Source organism: Bacillus rossius, chromosome 8 (assembly GCF_032445375.1).
Source record: "Bacillus rossius redtenbacheri isolate Brsri chromosome 8, Brsri_v3, whole genome shotgun sequence".
NCBI lineage: Eukaryota > Metazoa > Arthropoda > Insecta > Phasmatodea > Bacillidae > Bacillus > Bacillus rossius.
In genome coordinates this window covers 56897398-56919293 of record NC_086336.1, presented here as the reverse complement: position 1 = coordinate 56919293, position 21896 = coordinate 56897398, and the positions used below count along the sequence as shown (strand labels likewise).

At 36.6% G+C, this 21896-nt stretch overlaps 1 protein-coding gene across 4 annotated transcripts in view; it reads right to left on the bottom strand.

The window, feature by feature from the left end:
* LOC134534986 (transcriptional activator protein Pur-beta) overlaps window positions 1-21896 on the bottom strand; it is a 92541-nt gene that overhangs the window by 57894 nt on the left and 12751 nt on the right. For 2 of the 4 annotated variants that reach the window (XM_063373770.1, XM_063373769.1), the window contains exon 3: window positions 18781-18882. The exons of the other annotated variants lie outside the window; for them this stretch is intronic. In XM_063373770.1, coding sequence (XP_063229840.1) covers window positions 18781-18882 — 102 coding nt within the window. The remainder of the gene's footprint in view (window positions 1-18780; window positions 18883-21896) is intronic. 4 annotated transcript variants of the gene reach the window in all.

The window sequence follows — 21896 nt, the reverse complement described above, 5'->3', positions numbered from 1 at the left end:
TGGCCGTTGGATTGGTCGTATGGTCGAGACGACAGAGCTATTTTTCACAGGCCTCCACGTTCACCTGTCATAATGCCATGCGATTTTTTTCCCCTTTGGCTCTTTATAAAAGAAAGTGCTTACGTCCCGGCGCTACCTAATGATTTGCCAGAGTGGAGACACAGAATTGAAGAGGTCATTCAATGCTTCCATTACTCCAGTCGTGTTAACCGAAGTGTGGGAAGAATTGGACTTTAGGTTGGATGTGTGCCGTATAACTAAATGTGCACATATTGAACATTTGTAAGAAAAACAAGGTTAGTTTACCTTCATTTTTATATTTTAAATAGTTTGAATTTAAATGTTATAACAATATACCACAAACTGGGACGTTCTTTTATGGACATCCTGTGTATGTATTTGTAAATTTTGCAAGAATACAGTCTTGCTGAAACAATGCGAGAGAGAGCTGTGTGATGTACTTACTTAACGCAAAACTTTAAATCGGTATTCCTTAGCGTACCAGGTTTTTGTTTCGGAAAACACCAGGATCTCATGTTCGCTACGTGGCAACACTGGAGGCGGTCACCGCCGAAAAACTCGAACCGGACCTGTGGGGAAACGCGCCTGACCTCGGCGACGCGTGTCGACGGGCATGCAGATGGAAGAGGGGGAGTAGTTAAAGAGGAGGAGAGGGGGGAGGAAACACTTTCGCGCGGCTATGCGCCGCCATGTTTGGCGCAAGCGGGCACGCTGGGTAGACGGGAGGCGGGCCGTTTCGCGACTCCGCCCCCTCTTCAATTAAAACCCGTCCGCGGGCCGCAGGGTTGCCAATTCACCGCCGCGACCGAACTTAATGTGGCGACCTCCACATAGCGCGAACGGACGGTCTGCCAATCGGTTAGTTACTACTACTGCTAGTGGTACACTTGCGTGAGTACGAGCTCTACGGTTGCGGGCTCCGGTCAAAAATCGGACATGTTTATCAGCTCCCAAATAAAACACCGTTCTGCGTTACCCCCGAAATATTGGTGCTACGGCGTCACAATTAATCATATATTTGTGCCATCGATATTCGTAGTAATATATTACCCATAATTATACAGCGAAGAGCAAAATTGTTCCAAATGCGTAGATTTACATCTTCCGTACTTCCAACAAGGCGTATTTTATTAGTAAGGAAAATGTACATTATTACTTATATTCCACCCCAGTTTTGGAGAAATTGAGCTTTAACAAAAATTTTATGATGAGATAGCCAATAGTTAAGTGATAAGAGAAAGGAAAAAAAAAGCCCACCAGCAATTCGTGTACGGATCGTTCAGAAAGGCACAAAGGCCACAGTCATCGGCGCCCGTACTGCTATAAACGGCAATGTTGCCAACCCGACTGCGACACGGCCAAGGTCCGACGGCGCGCCTGCACTGCTCCAACTGCCGGGTTGCCCAATTCATGCGCGCACGTTGGCAGTGCCCTTATATGAGCAACATCCTTCACTTGCCGCCTGTCGCGCACTTGGGTCAGACAACAGCACCGCTGCATTCTTGCCTACAATAGTTTCAAGAAATTCATTTATTCCGAATTTGAACTTTTTATAAAAAAAAAATTGACAAATTCACGAGAGCCAAAACGAAAATACACATTTCCGTATACTTACGCCAAGTATAAAACAAACATTTAGTGAATTCGCTATATGTATTTTTTCTTGGAGCATCTCCGACAAGTTGTCAGAAGTCATTCATGTCGGCAAATTTTTGGCAATATTTTCTTTACAAATATTACTAATACAATGACACAAATAAAATAAAAATACATACATTAGGAAAACGAATCAGTACTTAAGACTTCTTAGTCTAGGAAAATCTACAAATAAAAAGTCAACATTTATGTATGGTACGGTACCTTCTGAGCTAAAGACAAACTCTCTCTCCCAAGGTTTATTAGAAACTAGCTAATATCCTGGCAAGCGTTGTAATGCATCATTCAATTTTTCATTCGCCCCAGTCACGGCACCCAAGTACTGGATATTCGGGACTACCTTCTGGGAAATAAGACAGGAATAACTAAAGCACGTCGCATTCGTCAGCTGCCGAGCGATTCACAACACTCCGTTTACCCGGCATAATATTTTCTCTTACACATGCTCCTAACTGTTGAAAATACGTAAATTTTTGGAGAAAATGTATCTTGAACAATAGGTTTATTAGTTCTAAAATCATTTAAGTTATGCACTTATAACACAGTAAAATCAATAATTTTCAAACTGGTATTTATTTCAACAATTTCAGAGTTACCAATCGTAATTAATGAGCGAGTCGGACGAGTTTTGTTTTAAAACCCGGACTTTAAAATGTGTTCAAACACAGTTTAAAAAAAATTATCTAAGCATGTAAAAAACTAGAAGAACTTTCTAAAACTTCTACAATAAAATATTTTGACAAGCAAAATCCTTAAGACATTTGGAGCTTATGATTTCATACGTCCGTCAAAAATATAAAGTTACCAAGCTTTTGACAGACGGACGGATGGAATTTTTTTTCGGGACATTTGATTGGCTGCACGTCAAGTGATGATTGGAAGGACGGAGGCGACGAACTATTGTAATTCCGGCTTTAGGCAAATTTAAGTGAACGGTTGGTTAGGTTAGACACATTTATACCAAGTAATTAAGATCTCATAATTCAAATATATTAACACGCTTATATTATCGTCATTTGTAACTTAAGAACTACGCAAACAATTCTTGCAAGTCGATTTTAACCTACTTCTAATTGAATCGGCACATGTTAAAAGGGCCTCCGTCACAAAAAAATGGCAACGTGAGTCGCATGTTATAGGATAGCTCAACTGTATGCTAAAAGGGAATGAGTCACACGCGCGGGTTTGCTAATATTGGCTAGGGAAATTCTGAACGTACGCTAAAAGGGTTGCTTTAGATACAGATTTAACTCGTTTTTCCTCAAAACTGGGTTGCTTGGACTGACGCTCTTTTAGCACGTGCCGAATCAATTGTCGTGCCGATTTGAAACTTTGAAAGTATATGTGATCAGGATGGCAATATAATGATCTGGTACCATCGATCTGATGGAAGAGCCAGGAGGAAGATAATGGAACTAAGCTTTTTAGTGTGTAAATGATAAAAATGTGTTATCTTTGTATTGTCATTATTTGTGGTTTTTTTTTTTATCGTTCTATTTTGTTTTGGTAAACTGATGTGTTTGTTTCGTCTTTTCGTTTTGTCGTGTTTTTGTTTCGTTTCAACCGTTGTGCTGAATTTTTTTGGGTCCAATATTTCTGTGTCGTCATCATTTGTGGGTTTTTTTTCCGTTCTCTTAGTACATTATTTCTTTGTTTGTTGACCATATTCCTGTTACGGAATATTTTGTGGTGTTTATGTCCTTGTTGACAACAGCAATTTTTTGCTTAATTTTCTGTTTTTTGTCATTTTTTTGGATATTTTTATTTATTTATTATTTTTTAGTTTTTCTTCAACAAAAAAAAGTTCTTAGCGATGGCGTATGTCCAAAAACTTACATCAAGTGATAAAAATGTGTGTATCTGTGTAGCTGACCAGACCTAGAGAGTATATAGGACGACGGCGGCGGGGCGGCCCTGAGGGAGATGTGGGTCGCCCAGTGGTGTCGGGATCGATAGGCGCGCGGCAGTCCGTCAGCGGCTAGTTCGATGCCGATGTCGCCACGGCCTAGCGGCTGACACCACGCAGCTAGTCCCTGCGGTGTTACATACCTCGAGGCAATGCACCAACCCCTACGATTCAACACCGTGCTTTGCACTCAAGCCAAATAAACGTTTTCGATAACCTAAAAAAATCGTTCTTTTGCATCTTTAAATACCAAATACATAGTTACAAAGCTATTTATTTCTACAGTACACAAATTATCACCTTTAATGAAGACACAAAATAAAACTATTTGAAAAGGATGGCCATGCTGATACATTTAATTTTATTTTTGCGGCACAGACGTTTGTAGTCTTACGCAAGTGTAGTCTTACGGAAGTGTATTCTTTCGTGGTTGTCGTTGCTTGACAGCTTGACAATTCTAACTGCATTCGTTTCTAAAAAAGCAAAAATGGACTGGAAATATGTTGGGTGCGAGTTATAAACGACAAACTCCCCGAAACGAGAGACTACTGAGAAAATAACTCCATGAAAAAAAAAAAAACTAAAATGTTGTCCTGCATGGCTACAAAAATAAAATTTTTGAACAAGTAGATACAAATTTTATTTTGACAAAGGGAAGATATTAAACATTTAACACGGATATATTAGTTATTGGCATTAGTAAGCAGAATATAGGTAGTACTATTTATTAAAAATGCTTTTTTTTCTTAAGTATTAATTGTGTTTTTTTTCCTCCAGTTATTCCTGACAGGTTGGTACGCATGACCACCCACCACGCCCAAAAGAGACCTTACAATAAAGAACTTTCGCCAATAGGGAAATAAAGCGTCTGTCTTTTTTATTACTCTATGGTCACGGCTGTGCTTTAATCGAAGAGTTGGTCCCTACGCAAAATTTATACAATCTCTATAATAAAAATACTGGGGGGAAAAAATACAAGACCGACACTGCTGATAAAACTGATCTTAAGACCAACATTACTGAATGCACGACAGTAAATTATTATCATTTAAAAAAATCAAAATACGCATTTCTGGTAAGCTTTAGCAGTAACATAGACTATATATATATATATATATATATATATATATATATATATATCACTAACATTGTGTACTTATAATGAGTGCAAGTTAGACAATATATCACGTACATATCTAAATGTCCTGATAGACGCAGAGCAGGCTTAATATTCGTATTTTAACGCCAAAGCTTCAGAAGAAAATGTTGGACGTAAATATTTCTCAAGTTTCCTCTACTGTTCGATGAGGGAGTTCTAATAGCTCTGTGTAATTTTCTCCCGGCTAAGAACGATTCTCTCTCTAGCACCTGTTACATATGAGGCATTGGGTAAAATACAAGTCAACAACATCTACTAATAGTAACGTGCCCAATCGATAAATAAGAAAGTTACTATGTTTGCAAACGCATACAAACTGACGAACCAAGAATTCGTCCACACGGATTTAGATAAAAAGTAAACTCGAGGGTTTTAAAAACACCTTAACAGAACAGACAAAAATGTCTATATTTTGTTTTAGTGACATTTTCTAAAATGAAAAAAAAATAATAAACATAGAGTACTTACAATATTTTACTACATGAAAATGCAGGATCAACAGATGACGGGTATAAAGTAAATTGTAATGTTGTATATCTAGTGAACAATTGCTGCCATGTGCGACCAATCGGTTGCGAGATAATTAATTACCGCGCTTAATAAAATCAATCGGGTGTAAAACAACAATTGAACCTGTCGTGCAATATATGTGATTTTAAACATCTGTCGTTTCCGTCAGTTGATTCATCCATCCCGTTTTCCTATAATCGAATTAATTTTTTATAATAAAAAATACGCCATTTAGAAGCAAACGAAATGAAACTCTTGCACCCCCGTATAGTTTAATTTTAAATAGAAAATTGATTGTCACACTAATATATCCCGGAATAGTTAAATTTTCATACTACATTGCTTACTCGTAGAAATTTAAAAAATGATTCTGTTTGAGAAAAAAAAAGATTTGATATTCCATACTGTGGCTTTTGTTTAATACCGTGTGTATGCCGTCGTTAAATATATGCTACTTGGAAAGAAAGAAAAATTCCTGCCGCGTCTGTGTGTACGAGGCATGTCGGGGCTGTAATGTGTGCAAGTTGCTGTAATTTTAATTTAATACATCTTCGCTTGCTTGTTTTTTTAATTCGGGACGATAGAATTGTATCCCCTAGGAAATGGTATACCCTTTCCGATTTCTTAAAATGTTTCTGTTTTAATGCAAATATGCACTGGAAAGGTATCATGATTTCATAGTATTTTTAATGTAGCTCTACTAACCCAAACAACCGTCCACAATATTTTTTTTAAAGTATTTTTTTTTTAAATATTGTTTATGATCTTAACCTACGAATCGTTACTTACGACATGATTCAAAACTACTTCAAATGAAGTGTAAAAAAAAAAAAATACTTTCTCAATTCTTAAGTTATGACTGATTGTACTGGGAAAGAGCAAAAATTATTAAAGGGTACCTTTCGAGTTTATTTTCTGCTGTGTCATCGTACAGAAATTCCTTAACGAGTACCCTTTCCGAGGGGATACAATTCACCTCCCCCCCCCCCTTTTTTAAATCATGGGAAGGGGAGGGGGAGGGGAGGTGGAGGGGAGGGGGAGCCAGAACCCCCCCCCCCCCCGGCCATGTCACTTCTCGCAGGAGCGAAGGGGCCGCGTGGGGCCCCATGACCCAGTTCCGCGGCTCGCGTCCGGAATAGCGCGAGCGGCCAGCCGGACTCTGCGCTCGTACTCCGCCTCCTGGCTGCTCCCGTTCCCCTCGGATCACTTCGCTTCCATTACTTACCGACATTCCCATTCCTCATTCTCCGTTTCCCTATCGCATTCGTAACTTATATGTGGTTTCATCCATCCAACACGTGTCTGTCGATGCTTTTGATATTATTATTCATTACCAGCTAGAGCCGTGATTATCAATTGGCGGCCCGGTTAGAAAAAAAAACCTCTTTAAAAAAGTTAGTATCCGGTATACTGCCATGTGTCAGCCGACTTTATTTGCCTGTGTGCAGAATAATTGTCAGCAGACACTGAGGACACCAGTACATTCTCACAAAAATATAGAAAAAAAATATTATATTTCTACAATCTATAATTCAATTAACTAGAGTTTTTTTTGGAAAGCATACATAAACTGATAAATATAACAGAGAAAAAAAACCATTCTGAGGGGATAAAATATATTATATTCACTACAATTCACAGGCTTAGGTTTCAAGAATGACATTTTTCATCAGCAGAATTATAGAATTACTTTCAATGTACAACAAATTAAAATTTGATACTTTTAACATCAATTATTACTTATTGCGTATCAATTGTATTTCAACATAAATTATTAAAATAAAATAAAGTAATCGGATGTGTTTGTGATGCAAATAGCAAAGTTGTACAGTTACCAAAATATATTTCATTTTGAAAATATGTATACAATTTTCAGGGACATTGTTCTGTGTAACATATTTTATTTTAACGTAAACAAAAATCAAAATAAAATAAGCAATAGCATGTATTTGAGATTTGAAACCGTACAATCACCAACATATTTTTGATTTTGAAGATACACATTATAAAGCTTTGATATAAACTGAAAACGCGATAAAGAACATTGTCCCCGGGAGCATTTGTTCCGTGTAAAGTATTTTAACGTAAAATATTTTGATTTTCCTTTTAGTCAGTTCGGGCAACATGGTATCGCGCACAAAAAAAAAACAATGCGGGCGGAAAGGTACAACATGGTTGAAAATTTCTTCCCCGACCAACTCTTCTTTACCTGTATTGAACCTCCCTGCTCAATGCTTGCAATAATTTAACTCCGCATGAATGAACCCAGGGTTTTCCTTGTGCCTATGCAGGTTTTACCAGGGCCCAAACTGACTACTTATAGTCTAGATCCAAGACAGGGGAGATAGTCATAGCGTCAATATTGCTGCCATAACTGCCAATCCTCGAACAAAACACCTGATGCATGCTACCATTTCTGCATGGCTGAAACCCAGCATGATTTGGCGCATATACTTCGGCCTGTGGCGCACAGATCCCTCCGAAAAGAATTCATTTAGTTTTAGTTAGATTAGGAAAATAAAACAAAAATTGCAATTCGGTATCGGCTATGGCCGATCCTTGCACACAGCAGCATAGACGAGAGATCGTTCTTGCTACAAGAAACGCAATGGCGCTACACTTGAACAGGGCAAGAAAATCACGGTATATTATATGGCACGCAACTCTAACGACGTTACCAACCCTACAGCTTGAAATTTTATAACAGCAGAAAATAATTTTTTTCCTCAGGGTTATTTTGAAGATTTGTGTTTTTCATGAAAACTTATTAAACTGCCCATAATTTGGTTTCAAGTGTTATTTCTTTTCACTGCACGAAAATTTAACAAATGAAAATGTGATGCGTATAAAAAAACAATTTCGTTACTTTTTATGCACACGTGTGCGTCATCAAAAGTTTTCGAAAAACTTCACTTCAAATATTGGAGGCGGAAATCCAAGGTGAAACGCAATAAGTTGAAAGTTGGCCGATACTTACGTTGCGCTTTTGCGTAGTTTATAAATGGGTATTGAACTTGTATGTCTTGGGTGGTTAACAAACTAAGCAAATAACGCAACACTTGCGTTGCCACAGGAGAGAAAAAAAAAAAAAACAAGTAAATTTGTTCACGAGTTCTTCCGATTTACCATGCACGTAAGCAAAGCTGTCCAGAATTCATTTAATCGAGTCTTTTCGACGAAACGTCTTCTTGACACCAGGGTTCTGACAAAAATACTTGCTAATCGTGTGTGGATTCTCTGCATGTATGAGACAAGACACCCAGTGGTTCGACAAGGAATATATTCTTAAGACAGATACGAGAAAAACTAGAACATGCGTGTTTTCCAGTACGATGCATGGGTTATATATTATACATTTGTATATATAACCCATGCATAGTACTGGAAAATCAATATAATTAAAGGACCGTCTACAACAGTCGAACCTGCGGGCGGTCTGTGTCATCAGAATGTGAAAGACGTCACATTGTCACATGGAAAACTGCCCTGTCTACAATTGCGATGTCCGATTCCACTGATTTATAAAGTAGGCACTATAGTGCAGTAAATATGGAGAAGTAAAATAGGTGGTTTTCGATTGTTTTTGTTTGTTGTTTTCATGCATTGTAAATGGGTATGAAGCTTAAGTTTTGAATATCAATTAAACTTGTGAAAGTTGTAACCGTTTAATAATATTTAGTTAATTTGTAAGGCAAAAAGTTAACGATAGTAAATTAATTCCAACCGCAAGGATTTTGAAAAGCGCCGGTCGCAAAACGGACAGCACTAATCAATGTTTCGTCTTGGTCATTCTTGGATTCCTGTTCCTAAATCATCGTTCGTTATTCTTTGTTTGCCTTCTTGAAACGGGAGCAGGAAACAGCAAATATAACGAGTGTTTTTCTTCCATGTAACCAAAGGACACAGATTAGATCAAAAAAGTTCAAGTTGACCAATGTATTCGGACCATCGCCCACACCATTGAATATATATAATGTATAGAAGTCGCGAGCCCAGGTTAAATTTTCTGTCCGGTTTCTTAGAAGAATTGTTGTAGTTCCAAGCTCCGCCGCTGCGATCGCTTTCATCGCTGGGTATCGGCTGTATACGCCCCTGGCGGTATTTGGCAGAACTAGGTTAACCAGCCCAGTCGTGACATCATCCTTCACCCCCCCCCCCCCCCTCGAAAATCCCAGACCAACGATTCAAATTACCCGGCAGGTCTTATCAACATCGTTAGGCGACCTTGAAGAGGAGCTTCCCTTACCGTCGTTTGAGAATGATGAAATCCCAAAAGAAGCTAGCCACGGAAATCACTGAATGATGGGATTCTGTACCCGAGTGAAGTGAAAATTAGCTATTAAAACTTTGTATTGGGCCAATAGTCAGTGTTACGTTCAAAATATGGTTTTATTTTAAAAGTAAAATACTTATTTAAACTATATTTCGCGTTTGTGCAAATTTACTTTTAGATATTGGCAAGGAAAATCAACATACCTTAAACAACCTTCTCTTATTCAACGTTATCTATTAAGTAGTAAAAGGGGTAGATATTATTTTTAAAAATAAAAAAAAAATTATATAACCCACTAAATCAGTATTGGCAAGATATATATAAATTCAATATTAAAATACGCACATTAAAAATTTTTGTAATTAACTTTTTTCTGTAATAAAAATTCAGGATGATTTTGGTTTAATTGGTTTACGTATATTGCTATATTTTCTAAATCACATAAAAAAGGGAAAACAGTGCATCAGTGAAAATTCAAAAATTTAGTTTAAGTAATACTAGCCATACCAAAAGATCAATATGCGAGATAAGAAATTTGGTAACTGCTCTACATTTCAAATAAAAATGCACTGGTTTCATGAATACTGAAATGTATGCGTAATAAGGCATATTATGTTATTATACTAAGCATGACTATAACTAAAAAAATTACAGTAATTTAAAACGATGGCATTCTTAACATACAATAAGTGCGCGAGTCTTAGTTTATTTTTTAATTGGCTTCTTCGTCAGATGGAAAAGAGTTAAGATTTCATCAAGGAAAAATATATTCTCAAAGTCACTAAACCGGGAGATAGAAAATAAGGTAGGTACTTAATTTTAAATAAAAGTTAAAATAGACTTACGCTAAACCAATTAAAAATAAGTCGTAAAAATATTTTTATTTATTAAATATGTTCTATACTTGACAGTTCTTTGTGTATAATTCTTCAAAAATATTTGAAATTTAATACATATTTTCTTAAAATGGTAGAATATCAGCAATACCCGGAAATTACGTGAGCAAAGCCACGGGTTATTAGATACACTTTTATTATAAAATAAAAACAATTATGCATTTGTAGTTCACGAATGTGATATTTTGTTTATTGCTTCACAACATTCATTTGCCAGTCTCAAATTTCATTGTACCACTTGTCAGAAATGTCACCAAAAATGAGAGATAGTTTTTTTTGACGAATTTCAATTACGAGGAAACCTTTCGCAAGACTTTTTTCTTCGCAGTAGTCACTGCGACACCATTAATTTAAATCCACTAAGATAATAAAATTGTATGTATAATGATTTGTTTTTGTATATTTATATAACTTTCCAACCAATTTTTAATGATTTTCATGTGAATAAAAACTTGTAAAGCAATTTAATTAACTGTGTCATAATACTTCTGATTAGATGGAAATACAAACTTTTCATCAGTAATATACGATGATAAAAATATTTATTATTGTAAAATAATATTCACTGTTCAAATGCAAATTTAAATAGATTATTCATACATGTTTCCTGCTAATTAATGGTTTAAAATAATAATTTTTTAATATAAAATCATTTTTCTCTTGTGTTAAAATGGGTTGCTAAAATGAGGAATTATAAATATGTCACTTACTAAGTCCGTGCACAGATTTACACAAAACAGCAATGTAAATAATCTTTTTTGGTAGTTTCTAATTTTGTGCCCTGGATAACATGAATTTGGTTTAATTCATACCAAAGTGAATTTTTTGAACAACTTAAATTGATGTCATAAACAAATATTTATTTTATATTAAAAATCCACAAACAGTTTTTAAAATATAATATTTATCACGCCAGATGGAATAATAAACAAAAAATAGCTCTTATATGTTGTCTGTGTTTAAAGAATTGTATTATATTTCATGGAAATAATATTTACCTTTCGGTTATTAAAAGAAAATATATTTGTATTCAAAATACTTGCGCATCGTTTTTACGAGCATAAAGGCCGGGATACATTCGCAATAGCACGCAAACAGCACACAGATAGCACACACGCACAGAGATAGCACAGAGCTTGATGCTACATTCACGCACAACACAACACAAAATAATACCGGAAGCATCCAAAAAAGTTTTTTAAATGTAAAACTCCCGTTCACAATTTTGGTCACTGAAGTTGGCATACGTGACGTTTGTTTAGATTCGTGTGTTGTTATTGTGGTACGGTTTTCGTTAAACCCAGAAATATTTTAAATATTTCAAAGTTTACGTACAAAACACAATGAGCATTCAAAAATATATATCACTGTTTATTTCAAATCCGGCTTCTTTAACACATTCAACACAGACTTCCAAGCATTTAATTTAGCTTCTTCATTTTTGTATCCTGCGGATCCCCTGTCATACAAAATATTTTTACTTTCTATTACAGCTATCAAAAAGCTATCAAATGTGCCTTCCATTTTTATGTTATCGCGTGTTTGAAAACAATAACAAACTACTCAAGTCAAGAGCACCAATACTTTCGTGACAATTGTTCTTTTATAAGCCCACTCGAGTAGTACTTAAACTGTTTGCTGATTGGCTACCACCATGGTCGCGCACAGAAAATAACCTAAAAGTTAAAAGTTAATGAACTTTCTGTGCGCCGATCCTGTGCTATTTTTCTGTGCGCGTGCTATTTGCCAATGTGGCAGCTCATATCTAATAGTGTATGTTGAACTTCTGTGCGTCTGTGCTGTTTGCTTGCTATTGCGAATGTAGCCCGGGCTTAACTTGTGTATCTAACCTCAAAGCAAGGAATATAAAGAGTGGGAACTCAATGCTATAACAAACACTCTTATTTTCTTTGGAGATCCGGGAAATGTGCTTTATTTATAAGCAACTTAACATAGTAAATCGTTAACTTTTCAGATCTATGTTGGCAAAATTGATTTTTTTTGTGGTCATTCGCTACTGGGAATATTCACCATATAACGTTTAAGATTATTTATTTTGAATAACGAAACAACCAAAACATTATGTAAAAATGCTTCATCTTATGTTAAAAAAATTATAAACTGCATAGCCACAAAGTATGACATCATACCATTAGTTTCTGTTACTAATAACAACACGTGCACGCGTTTGAACAGTCATCGCAGCCATAGTTGTTTCATAGCTACCAAAATCATACAACGTTGTCAAGAATTATTCCAAAATATGTTTTGCCATTTTACTCAATGCGCCACTCCGTTAACACAACATTTTATAAATTCTGAACTACGAATGTCAGTGGGAATGTACACTATACTGTACATTCCAATCTGATACGCTTTAAGAAATTTCTGTAGTTTTCTTATTATTAAAACTTAATTTTTGATGTTGGCATCTTTTAACCGCACTTTTTTTTTTTTTTTTTTTTTCGGTGGCCGTACTCCTCCAATTCAGTTGCGCCCGCCGATATCTAAGCGCTCGGATTTCAACAAAAGGCACCGCCTCTCGATAGAGTGAAACAGAGAATTACGCGCACGACCTTGAAAAAAGCGACGCTACAGCGCTCTGGCGTGGAAGCTGGTAACTACGAGTACCCTCTTGTGGAAAGAAGAGCTGTCTAGCGGCGGAGCTAACAACTACCTCAGTTTTGGATCCGAAAATTGGAATAATAAATCCTATCCCCTCGCGACTTCTATAAGTTATATATATTCAATGCCCACACCAACCCATGAAGACAGAGTCACGTGAGCCAAACAGCGATCAGTGTCCGTTGGAGAAAATATAGGACATTGCAATTGTAGACGGGCCTTTATTTGAGCATAGCATTGCCATTGCCAGGCTTCCTAACTCTTACTTCAGCTGATTCCCCCAGTTTTTTTTTTTTTTTTTTAACTTCCCTGTCCCATATTACATTTTTTTTTCCATGTCTCATCGGTTTATCAGACAAAATAACAGATACACGAAAATAATTACCATCGCAACACATTTCGACAAACTCACGCATTATTAAAATTTGATTATAAAATCAAATCTACCCGATGCATTGTCTGAACTGTTATAATTTTGTTCAACACTACGAAACCAACATTGCCAGTTTGATATAGTTAACGAACAAATGGGTTTGACAAAACTTTGAAATTATACACTATGGATTGTGCTTAATCTAAAGATATTTAATTCTGCTTCAAATTAGTACACAATAAGTTTGTTTGTATCCCTTAAACTTTATTAAAGCTCGAGAAAATCGGATGCGGATTAATAACGGCAAATTAATAAAGGATTAAAATAAAATATGTTAAGACATTAAGATACTGCGTGGTTTGAAAAATTACTGCAATTTTATTTGTTACTACCTGTACTTGTCCAAGCGTTACTGTGGTTCGGTCTGCTTAAATGGAAAATAAAGAAAAGAGAAAGCACACAATTTTTTTTGTAATTTTGTTTGAAGTACACATCTAAAAAAAAGCTGTTTTATCTCTCTATGTACGTCCCTTTAGAAATATCACTATTTCTCTCTCTCTCTCTCTCTCTCTCTACACACACATAAATCTCTCCACATCTCTATATCTATGTTTTTATCTTCATCTCAATCCATCTCCCTATCTTTCTCTCTATATATCCCTAGCTCTACCGCTCTACATATCTCTATCTCTGTCTATATCTTCCTATCCATATCTTTACAAAACACAAGACGAACAGACAAACATTCATTTATATACATTTTTACCCGTCCATATTTTTTTATATATCTCTCACACGTCACAGTTGTGACATAGGTAATATAAAAACACGCGCGCATTCGTATGCAACGTTGTAAAAAAATTTCAAAGCATTCGGTGAAGAACTTTCCGAGATTTGAGATTCTGAACGAACGTTCACCTACGGATAGTGTTTTCCTCTGGGTTTCCAAGACACTTGAGGAGAGGAGAGAAGGGCCGAGGACACTCGCATCCTGGATGCAGACCCGCCTCCCGGGGTCGACGACTCGCCCCGCCCGGCCCCGAACACGCGCCTTTCATCCGCGGTTGCGACAGCGGCCTCGCGCGGCTCAGAGGCGGCGTCGACCGTGCCGCCAGTTCTTACAAGAAGGAGAGTCGCACCGGTCATCGGTCATCACAACCAACTAAGTATTTCTTCGTTAAGGCATGGCGCATACTTTAGACCAGTGTTTTTCAATCTTTTTGATTTCGCGACCCCTTTACAAGTTGAAAAATTCCGGCGACCCCCTTGTGTCACAGAAGGACAAAGAAATTATTTAATTAAAAGACTACGTTAATGGTATTTTATATTTTAGTACAATCATCTATTATTCGGATCTACACTCTGCAGGAAGCCGCGAGAGTTTTGAAAGTAAGTACGAGGTAAGTTGGTAAGGCTACGTGCGACTTAACTTGGACGCCAACTCGCGCGGGCCAAACTGCGTCGGCGACGGCCACGTTGCCACGCCGCATTGTCGTTGCGGCGACAGGAAGCGACCCGCGCGCGCCACCCGCCGCCGCCCGCAATGTTCTTTTGTTTCAACTCTCATCTCACCCAGTTAAGCGTAGTCACCGATGAGTACGGACGTCATTCTTTTGTTTTTCACTTGCTCGGCGCGTTTGTAAAATGGATAAGTTTCTCAAAAGATCGCAGCCTTCATCATCTGGTACGAGTGTCAATAGCGGTGGTGGTGAAACAAACAAAAAAAAAAAAAATAGACATTACGATGACAGTTATTTCAAATACGGGTTCACAGTCATAAATAATAAACCTCAATGTGTAATTTGCGGCGATGTTTTATCACGTGAGAGTATGAAACCGCCAAAGCTTATGCGGCATCTCACAACCAAGCATATAAAAGAAGCTGATAAGCCGTTGGATTTCTTTAAACGAAAGTTGAAAGCTCTTAGTCAGCAGCAAAATACTATGATTCAGGTAATAAATATGGTTTTAAGAAGTCGGCTGTTTACTTTTAGTAAAAGTACTTTGTTTTTGTAGTGTTAGAACCTTGCCTTTTTCTTTCAGCCGGCGACCCACAGATTGAAAAACACTGCTTTAGACGGTTGCCCGAAACCGACAGTGATCGAATTCACATTCTCCCGGAAAAAAAATAATAAAGAAACACGCAAAAAAAAAGTATGTGTAACTTACAAAACAATCTTTACGTACACGTCCAAAGAACTACCTAAACTTTCAAAGAGTATGTGATATTAATTATTAAAAATATGAATATGGCATTAACATAATGTAAATGTACCATTTTCCACTACTTTATAAAACCATTTATCAGAGATCAGAGTTTTTGCTTTCAAAAATTGCAGCTTTTCTTCTAGAGAAAAAAAAATGACATCAACCTTTGGCTGGATTATCTAACTGACGAGATTTCTCTTGTAATTAAGTAGGGTGTTTGTTCTTTTCTCCGTAGCACATGTAAGGTTGTCATAATTTTTTCTAGAAGAAAAGCGGCAATTTTTGAAAGCAAAAATTCTGAAACGTGATTTAAAATTTGTGTATTATTAATATAATAGCATTGAATTAATTTAACTTAAAAAAAGGATTTACAATGTAATAAAAAAAATATTAAGTTTTTGTATTAATCATTTTTGTATTCTTTTTTGCAATTTTTTTTACATAATAGGTATGAAAATGTTCAAATATACTACGTAGCATAATTAGACCAGTAGAACCTGCGCACAAGCTTCATTTTGTGACTTAAATTTCCTGACAAACTTAATGAGATTGTTTAAATGACTTAAAAAAAATGAATAACAATAATTCCAATTTAGGGTTAAGACTGGGCGATGCATCGTCCATCTCCCACACACTGTGGAAGGCGAGGGCAAACCACTGCAGAACCTCAGGAGCGCTGGGTTTCAACCACAGCGACGCCACCCAGGGCCGGCGCGTCCATATAGGCGAACTAAGCAACCGCCTAGGGCGCCAAGTAGCTGGGGGCGGCGCAGCACGACACATAACAGCTGATACAATATGTTTAACGATTATTGAAACTAGATGAAAATGGATTTTTGTAACAGTTTGGAATGTTTATATTGATATAAGTAATTATTTAAAGTCCACGGTGACCTGTTTATGATTTGTAATAAGTAAAAAAGTAAAAAAAAAAAAAACAAGCATACTTACATTTGATTGTTGATAAAATCTTAGGCTTACGTGATGTATTTTAAGACAAGGAAAATTTTTTTTTGGGGTGTCCTGCGTTGGGGGGGGGGGGGGGGGGAGAGGGGGGCATTAAGGTGTTTCGCCTAGGGCGCCAATTTACCTTGCACCGGCCCTGACGCCACCTCGAGTCATCACGCTCAGATAAGAGCAGCAAGAAACATACTTGAACCCCACACAAACATACCATATCCCACCCTTCCACTACCAGACTCCACACTACTAAAATACAAATTTCAAATCCAACCACAACGTTCATTGTACTGCTTTCAAATAAAATTTCCAAGTGTACTGCTTAAGCCAAGCACGAAAATTGGGTCATTAATTTGCTACCACTAACCTAATCCTTTAATTCACTATGAAATTGTGATACATTTCTTTTAAATTCAAACTTTATTGAAGGTAAATACACCAAAATAAAGTTATTAGTCAATGGCAACTACAATAACACACACATTAAAAAATTAGATAAAATGTAGTCAAATAGTGCAAGTGATCATACTAACTGAAATACGGAACAGTAAACAAAATAACTTCATAGAAATATACACTAGTCTACATAGGCAGATAATTGCATTTGAGTGTTATCACTAAATAATGTAAAACTATGAAAATATGAGTGTCATTATGGGTTTTACTTTTGATGGAGTAGCTTAACTACTAGCATGTGTCTCACCAAAATACCAGTGCATGGACTTTTTCCATATACACTTGTAAGTGATTACAGGTTTCCGCATAAAGTTATTTTCTTGTTTTACACTAAGCTAAGAGCAAACATAATACTTAATATTGTTTGTCAATGACAAGATTTCAGAAAAGCTGGATCTTTATTGCAGCTGTTAAAAAAATTCTGTTTTAAACCTTTGCTCCAATGTTATTTTTAGAAACATGTTACCACCATAGTTTTGTCATAACTTCAGTAGGCACCTTCAGGATATGTTGCACTGAACTGAAAGTCAGGTACGAGAGGAAGCTGTCAACAGGAAATTATCAGCGATAGGCCCTGTTTTGAATGGGCACTGGAAAAACCAATCGCAGATTCTTCTCACACCCTAGGCGTTAGGTTGAGTGCAACACATCCTGAGGACACCTACTAAAAGCGACAGCAAACCGTTGCATCGGTTAAAGCAAGCACCAAGACATGGATCCAAGCCGGAAGACAAAATGACTCCATTATTCATATCTTTATTTAATATTTCCACATCACACTTTGAAGACATTAGGTGAAAGAAAAAAAATAAACAAAAAGGTAAAATATACTATCGTAGACTGGGGGAGTTCCTCCAATTTTTGACATTATGATTAAACCCTTGGACACCCTCACCCGCCAGTACTGAGAGCCAAGAAACTTATCGCTGCCATTAATATTTTACACTGCAACTAGTTAATTCTGGGTCCTATGCTTAAAAATTATCTGAACAGAAATATGTAATGCTATTCCACTTTTCATACATCACCAACTTGGCATACCAGCAGCTACGCAATTACCAACATCAGTCCGATGAGTCAGTTCACTTTAGGACAGGCTGGCTTGAATGAACTGCAGCGGATGCATTCACGCAGCTAGATAGTGGTTGTGGTAAATAGTTCTTTATGAAAACACGACGCAACGAGCTCGTGGGAGGAAGTTTGTCTCTGAACATAGTCTCTTTGTTGGAATTGAGCATCAGCTTACCCCAATCACGCAGAGCAATTTATCAATCTTAACGTTCACTAGTCAGAATCATCGTCGAGGGAAGGTTCAATGCAATGGTGTGTACTCTTGAGGTTGGAAAGTGAGGAGACGAAGTTAACAAAGCTTTGACATTTTCTTGAGATAACTCAACAATCTTTTAATTTATGACAATTAACAATCAATCAAGTGATAAAAAAAAGAGTAACAATATCATCTTCATAAGAGAAACGCACAGTTTGTATAATTACGGATGACCAACAACCTTGGTATAAACAACCGCTAACAGCATTCACCCTGCTAGAAGTGTAACAACAGATTCGACCAGCCAGTAGGAATGAGTTCAATGAATGTCAAAATAATTAAAGACAGCAACTACGCATTCAACAGATAGCCAAAATACCAGAAATAAACAGGCCAACAGAATCTACAAAAGAAACTACTGATGACGCCAGCCCCACTCCGAAAAACTATGCCAAATAATCTTGCCTTACCTGCCGGAGAATCCAGACCCTCTACTTCGGAATTTGTGCCCTCCGCTTCCTGTAGAGCAACCGTAGCCATACCTCCTGATGACGTTAAATCATTTCCTAAGGCTGGAGGAAGGAAAAAATCAAATTCAAACAGTTCCCGAAAATGAGAAAAAAAAACAAGGGATAACAAAAATTACAAATAAAAAATATGATGGGAAAAATTTTAAACAGTCATCACACAATACTGAACGTCAAATCAAAGAAACCTACTATAATGAAATTAAAAGTAAAAACCAACCAAATAAAATATTTAACAAGTTTAAATTTATTTTAGGAATGTAATATCATTTTGGGTTGATATTTTGAAACACAAGTCAAACAAAAATGTTTGTAGCCTTAATTATTCATGTTCACTGATGAATTTCACGATGAATTGTAGTAACTGTGAAATAAAATTATTTTAAAACATGTTCACAAATAATTTTAAATACTTCTTAAAATTTTTAAAACTTAAAATGTAAATCGATAAGATACAAGAAAAATTACTATTTTATATTTTTTTATTTGAAAAAAAAAATCCGATCTTGATACATTTACAGCCTATTTAAAAAATTTAATCGATTTAAATAAAAAAATGTAGCACTAATCACCTTAACTTTTCAAAGGTCACCAGAGTAATCCACTGGAGTATTATTTTGTTAAAACATAGTCTTCATTTTAAAGATTAATTTTCTCAACTTTTTCCTGCTGAAATCATGCATGGCCGTCTACATCAAATATTCTTTAGTTATTTTTTTTTTTTACTGAAATATTATTACTCCACGAGCTTATTGAGTCTGCAAGTTGCCTCTGAACACGAAGAGATCAAATTTCCTGAAACATCGCTCTTTGTTTTATAACCGAATATGTTTACTTGTGTTGGCGACATTCATTATTTACATGCATACCTCTACGTTTTTTCCACAACCCCAAGGTGCGGTCTCAGAGACAGCAACACGTTGTGGCATATGTTTGTTTTTCAGACTCACGTGTCGTATAGTCCTGTCACTCCGTCTAACTTCCTTCCCTACCATTTACACTCACGACCTATTAGTTGCGCCGCAGCTGCCTGGTAGGTCGTGTTATGTACCCTGTTTGAAAGCGGTCTATGAGACCTCACGTCGAGGTAAACAAATGGACTGCAAAGCAAAATTTGCGCTGTCTATCCCGATTTCAAAGGTTCCTGTAGTGATTCTTATGTCTGATGATGTTGCCATTCTCGATGACCATTCCAAACCAGAAAAAGTTGACACACGAATTCCAGCGAACACTCCACATCGTATGATGAAATAAGAGCACTCAGTTAAAAAATATATATTCCTACGGTAATAACAGGGCCCAAATCACATTTACTCTACTACATGAACACAGAAATTTTTTTTATTGCAAACTTCTGCACACGTTAATGTTGACGCAGATCCTGATATTGCATGGAATTAGGTAGAGAATGATGAAATACATCAAATATTTCGAAATTTGACAAAATTAAAATGTGGTAGGCAAAGAGCCCAAAAAACGCAAATGTGACAGGCCTACGTGGTTCTGATATGCTGATTTATTTATTTAGCAGTTTCAAATCTAACCTTGAGTCTGCCATGATCTTCTTGCACAGATATTAGTGGGGGGTGGGGGGGACCAAGTTTACATATTTTATGAGCAGCAAACCATAAGAAATATATAATGTAAAAATTTACAGGGAGGAAGAGGATAATTTCTCTAGAAGTTTATCAGAAATTCTTCCATCTCCTCAGCAATCATAGGAGAACAATAGTTTGGCTTCTAGAAATGAATTTTCCAACAAAACACTTTTCACAGTGCCAAGGTTATGGGTTTTTCTCAAGCTCTTTGTCTGCCAGGTATTTGTTTCTTCCAGAAATGAAATCATTTCTAGGCTTCTTTTGATTATAAATGAGTTTTCAGTCCACCACACAGCACAGAACATTTTTGGAAAAACTCTGGAACCAGTAATCTGTGAATGAACAGCACACAAAGATGGATAATTCTTGAACAGTTGATACATACAATGCTCCAAGAAACTGAATAAGTTGCCAACCAACCTTTGTATGTGCAGGTTTGTAGGCACCACTGATTATGTGCAATGAACAAGTAAAAAATATCCAAGGGTTCCTTTTTAGTATCAAGCATACTCTTAATTTAACTTTTGAGATCAGAAATCAACTTCAGATTTGCATTTGGTCCATCAGCAGATAGGTGAATTCAACATTGTAGGGAAAGTTTGGCTTTACTAACATTCACTAGCACTTTTTCAAGCAAATCTACAGCCGTTCAAGAAAAGCCAATGTTAGTATTTACAGGGTGTCTACCAGATCTAGTAAATGAAATTCCCTGATTTTTCCAGGTTTTCCAGGTCTAAAACTGAATTTTTCCAGGTTTTCTTTAACACAATTACGACACTCCACGTAACGGAAAAAACTGCATAACAGTACATTGACGGGTTTCAAAGTATTTCAACTCAATTAAATTAATAAAAAAATTACCCTCTTCCAGACGTGGCCAAAGTGACTCAATTGATGGCAAATAAAGCATGCTGCTACAAATATTTCACACACTTACTTTTGCAAAAAACATTAGTAAAAGAAAGCTCCCATCAATTTCGCAGTGACTCAACTTTTGCGTTTATTGCACTTGCTCCAGAATGAGCCAAATCCAACACTTGAGCCTTCTTCAACTGCAATGCCTTGATCTCCTCTTCAACTCTTCTTTTTTCTACCTTCTTCTTGTCTGTAGCTTCCTTTTCTTTTTGTTTTGTTTGCAGGGCTTCCTTACGCCTACAACTAGCATTTCTTACATACTGTAACATGGACTTGGTGATATCAACATGCTCTACACCTCCAGAACGTTGAACAAAGTCATACATCTGTCTTTGTGCGATCAGTATTTCTTTCCTGCAAGTTTTCAGTCAGCAGATTAGAATTCACTGAAAATCCTCTTTCCAATTATGCTTTTCCATAGGAAAGTACCAACATCATCCTCACAAACTTTAGAAGGCCTGTTTTGGTAGCTACTGTATGTGCCTTAAGAATGAGCATCCACAAGTGATCAAGGCGCACGTCTTCTCGAGAAAAAGACGAGAACAG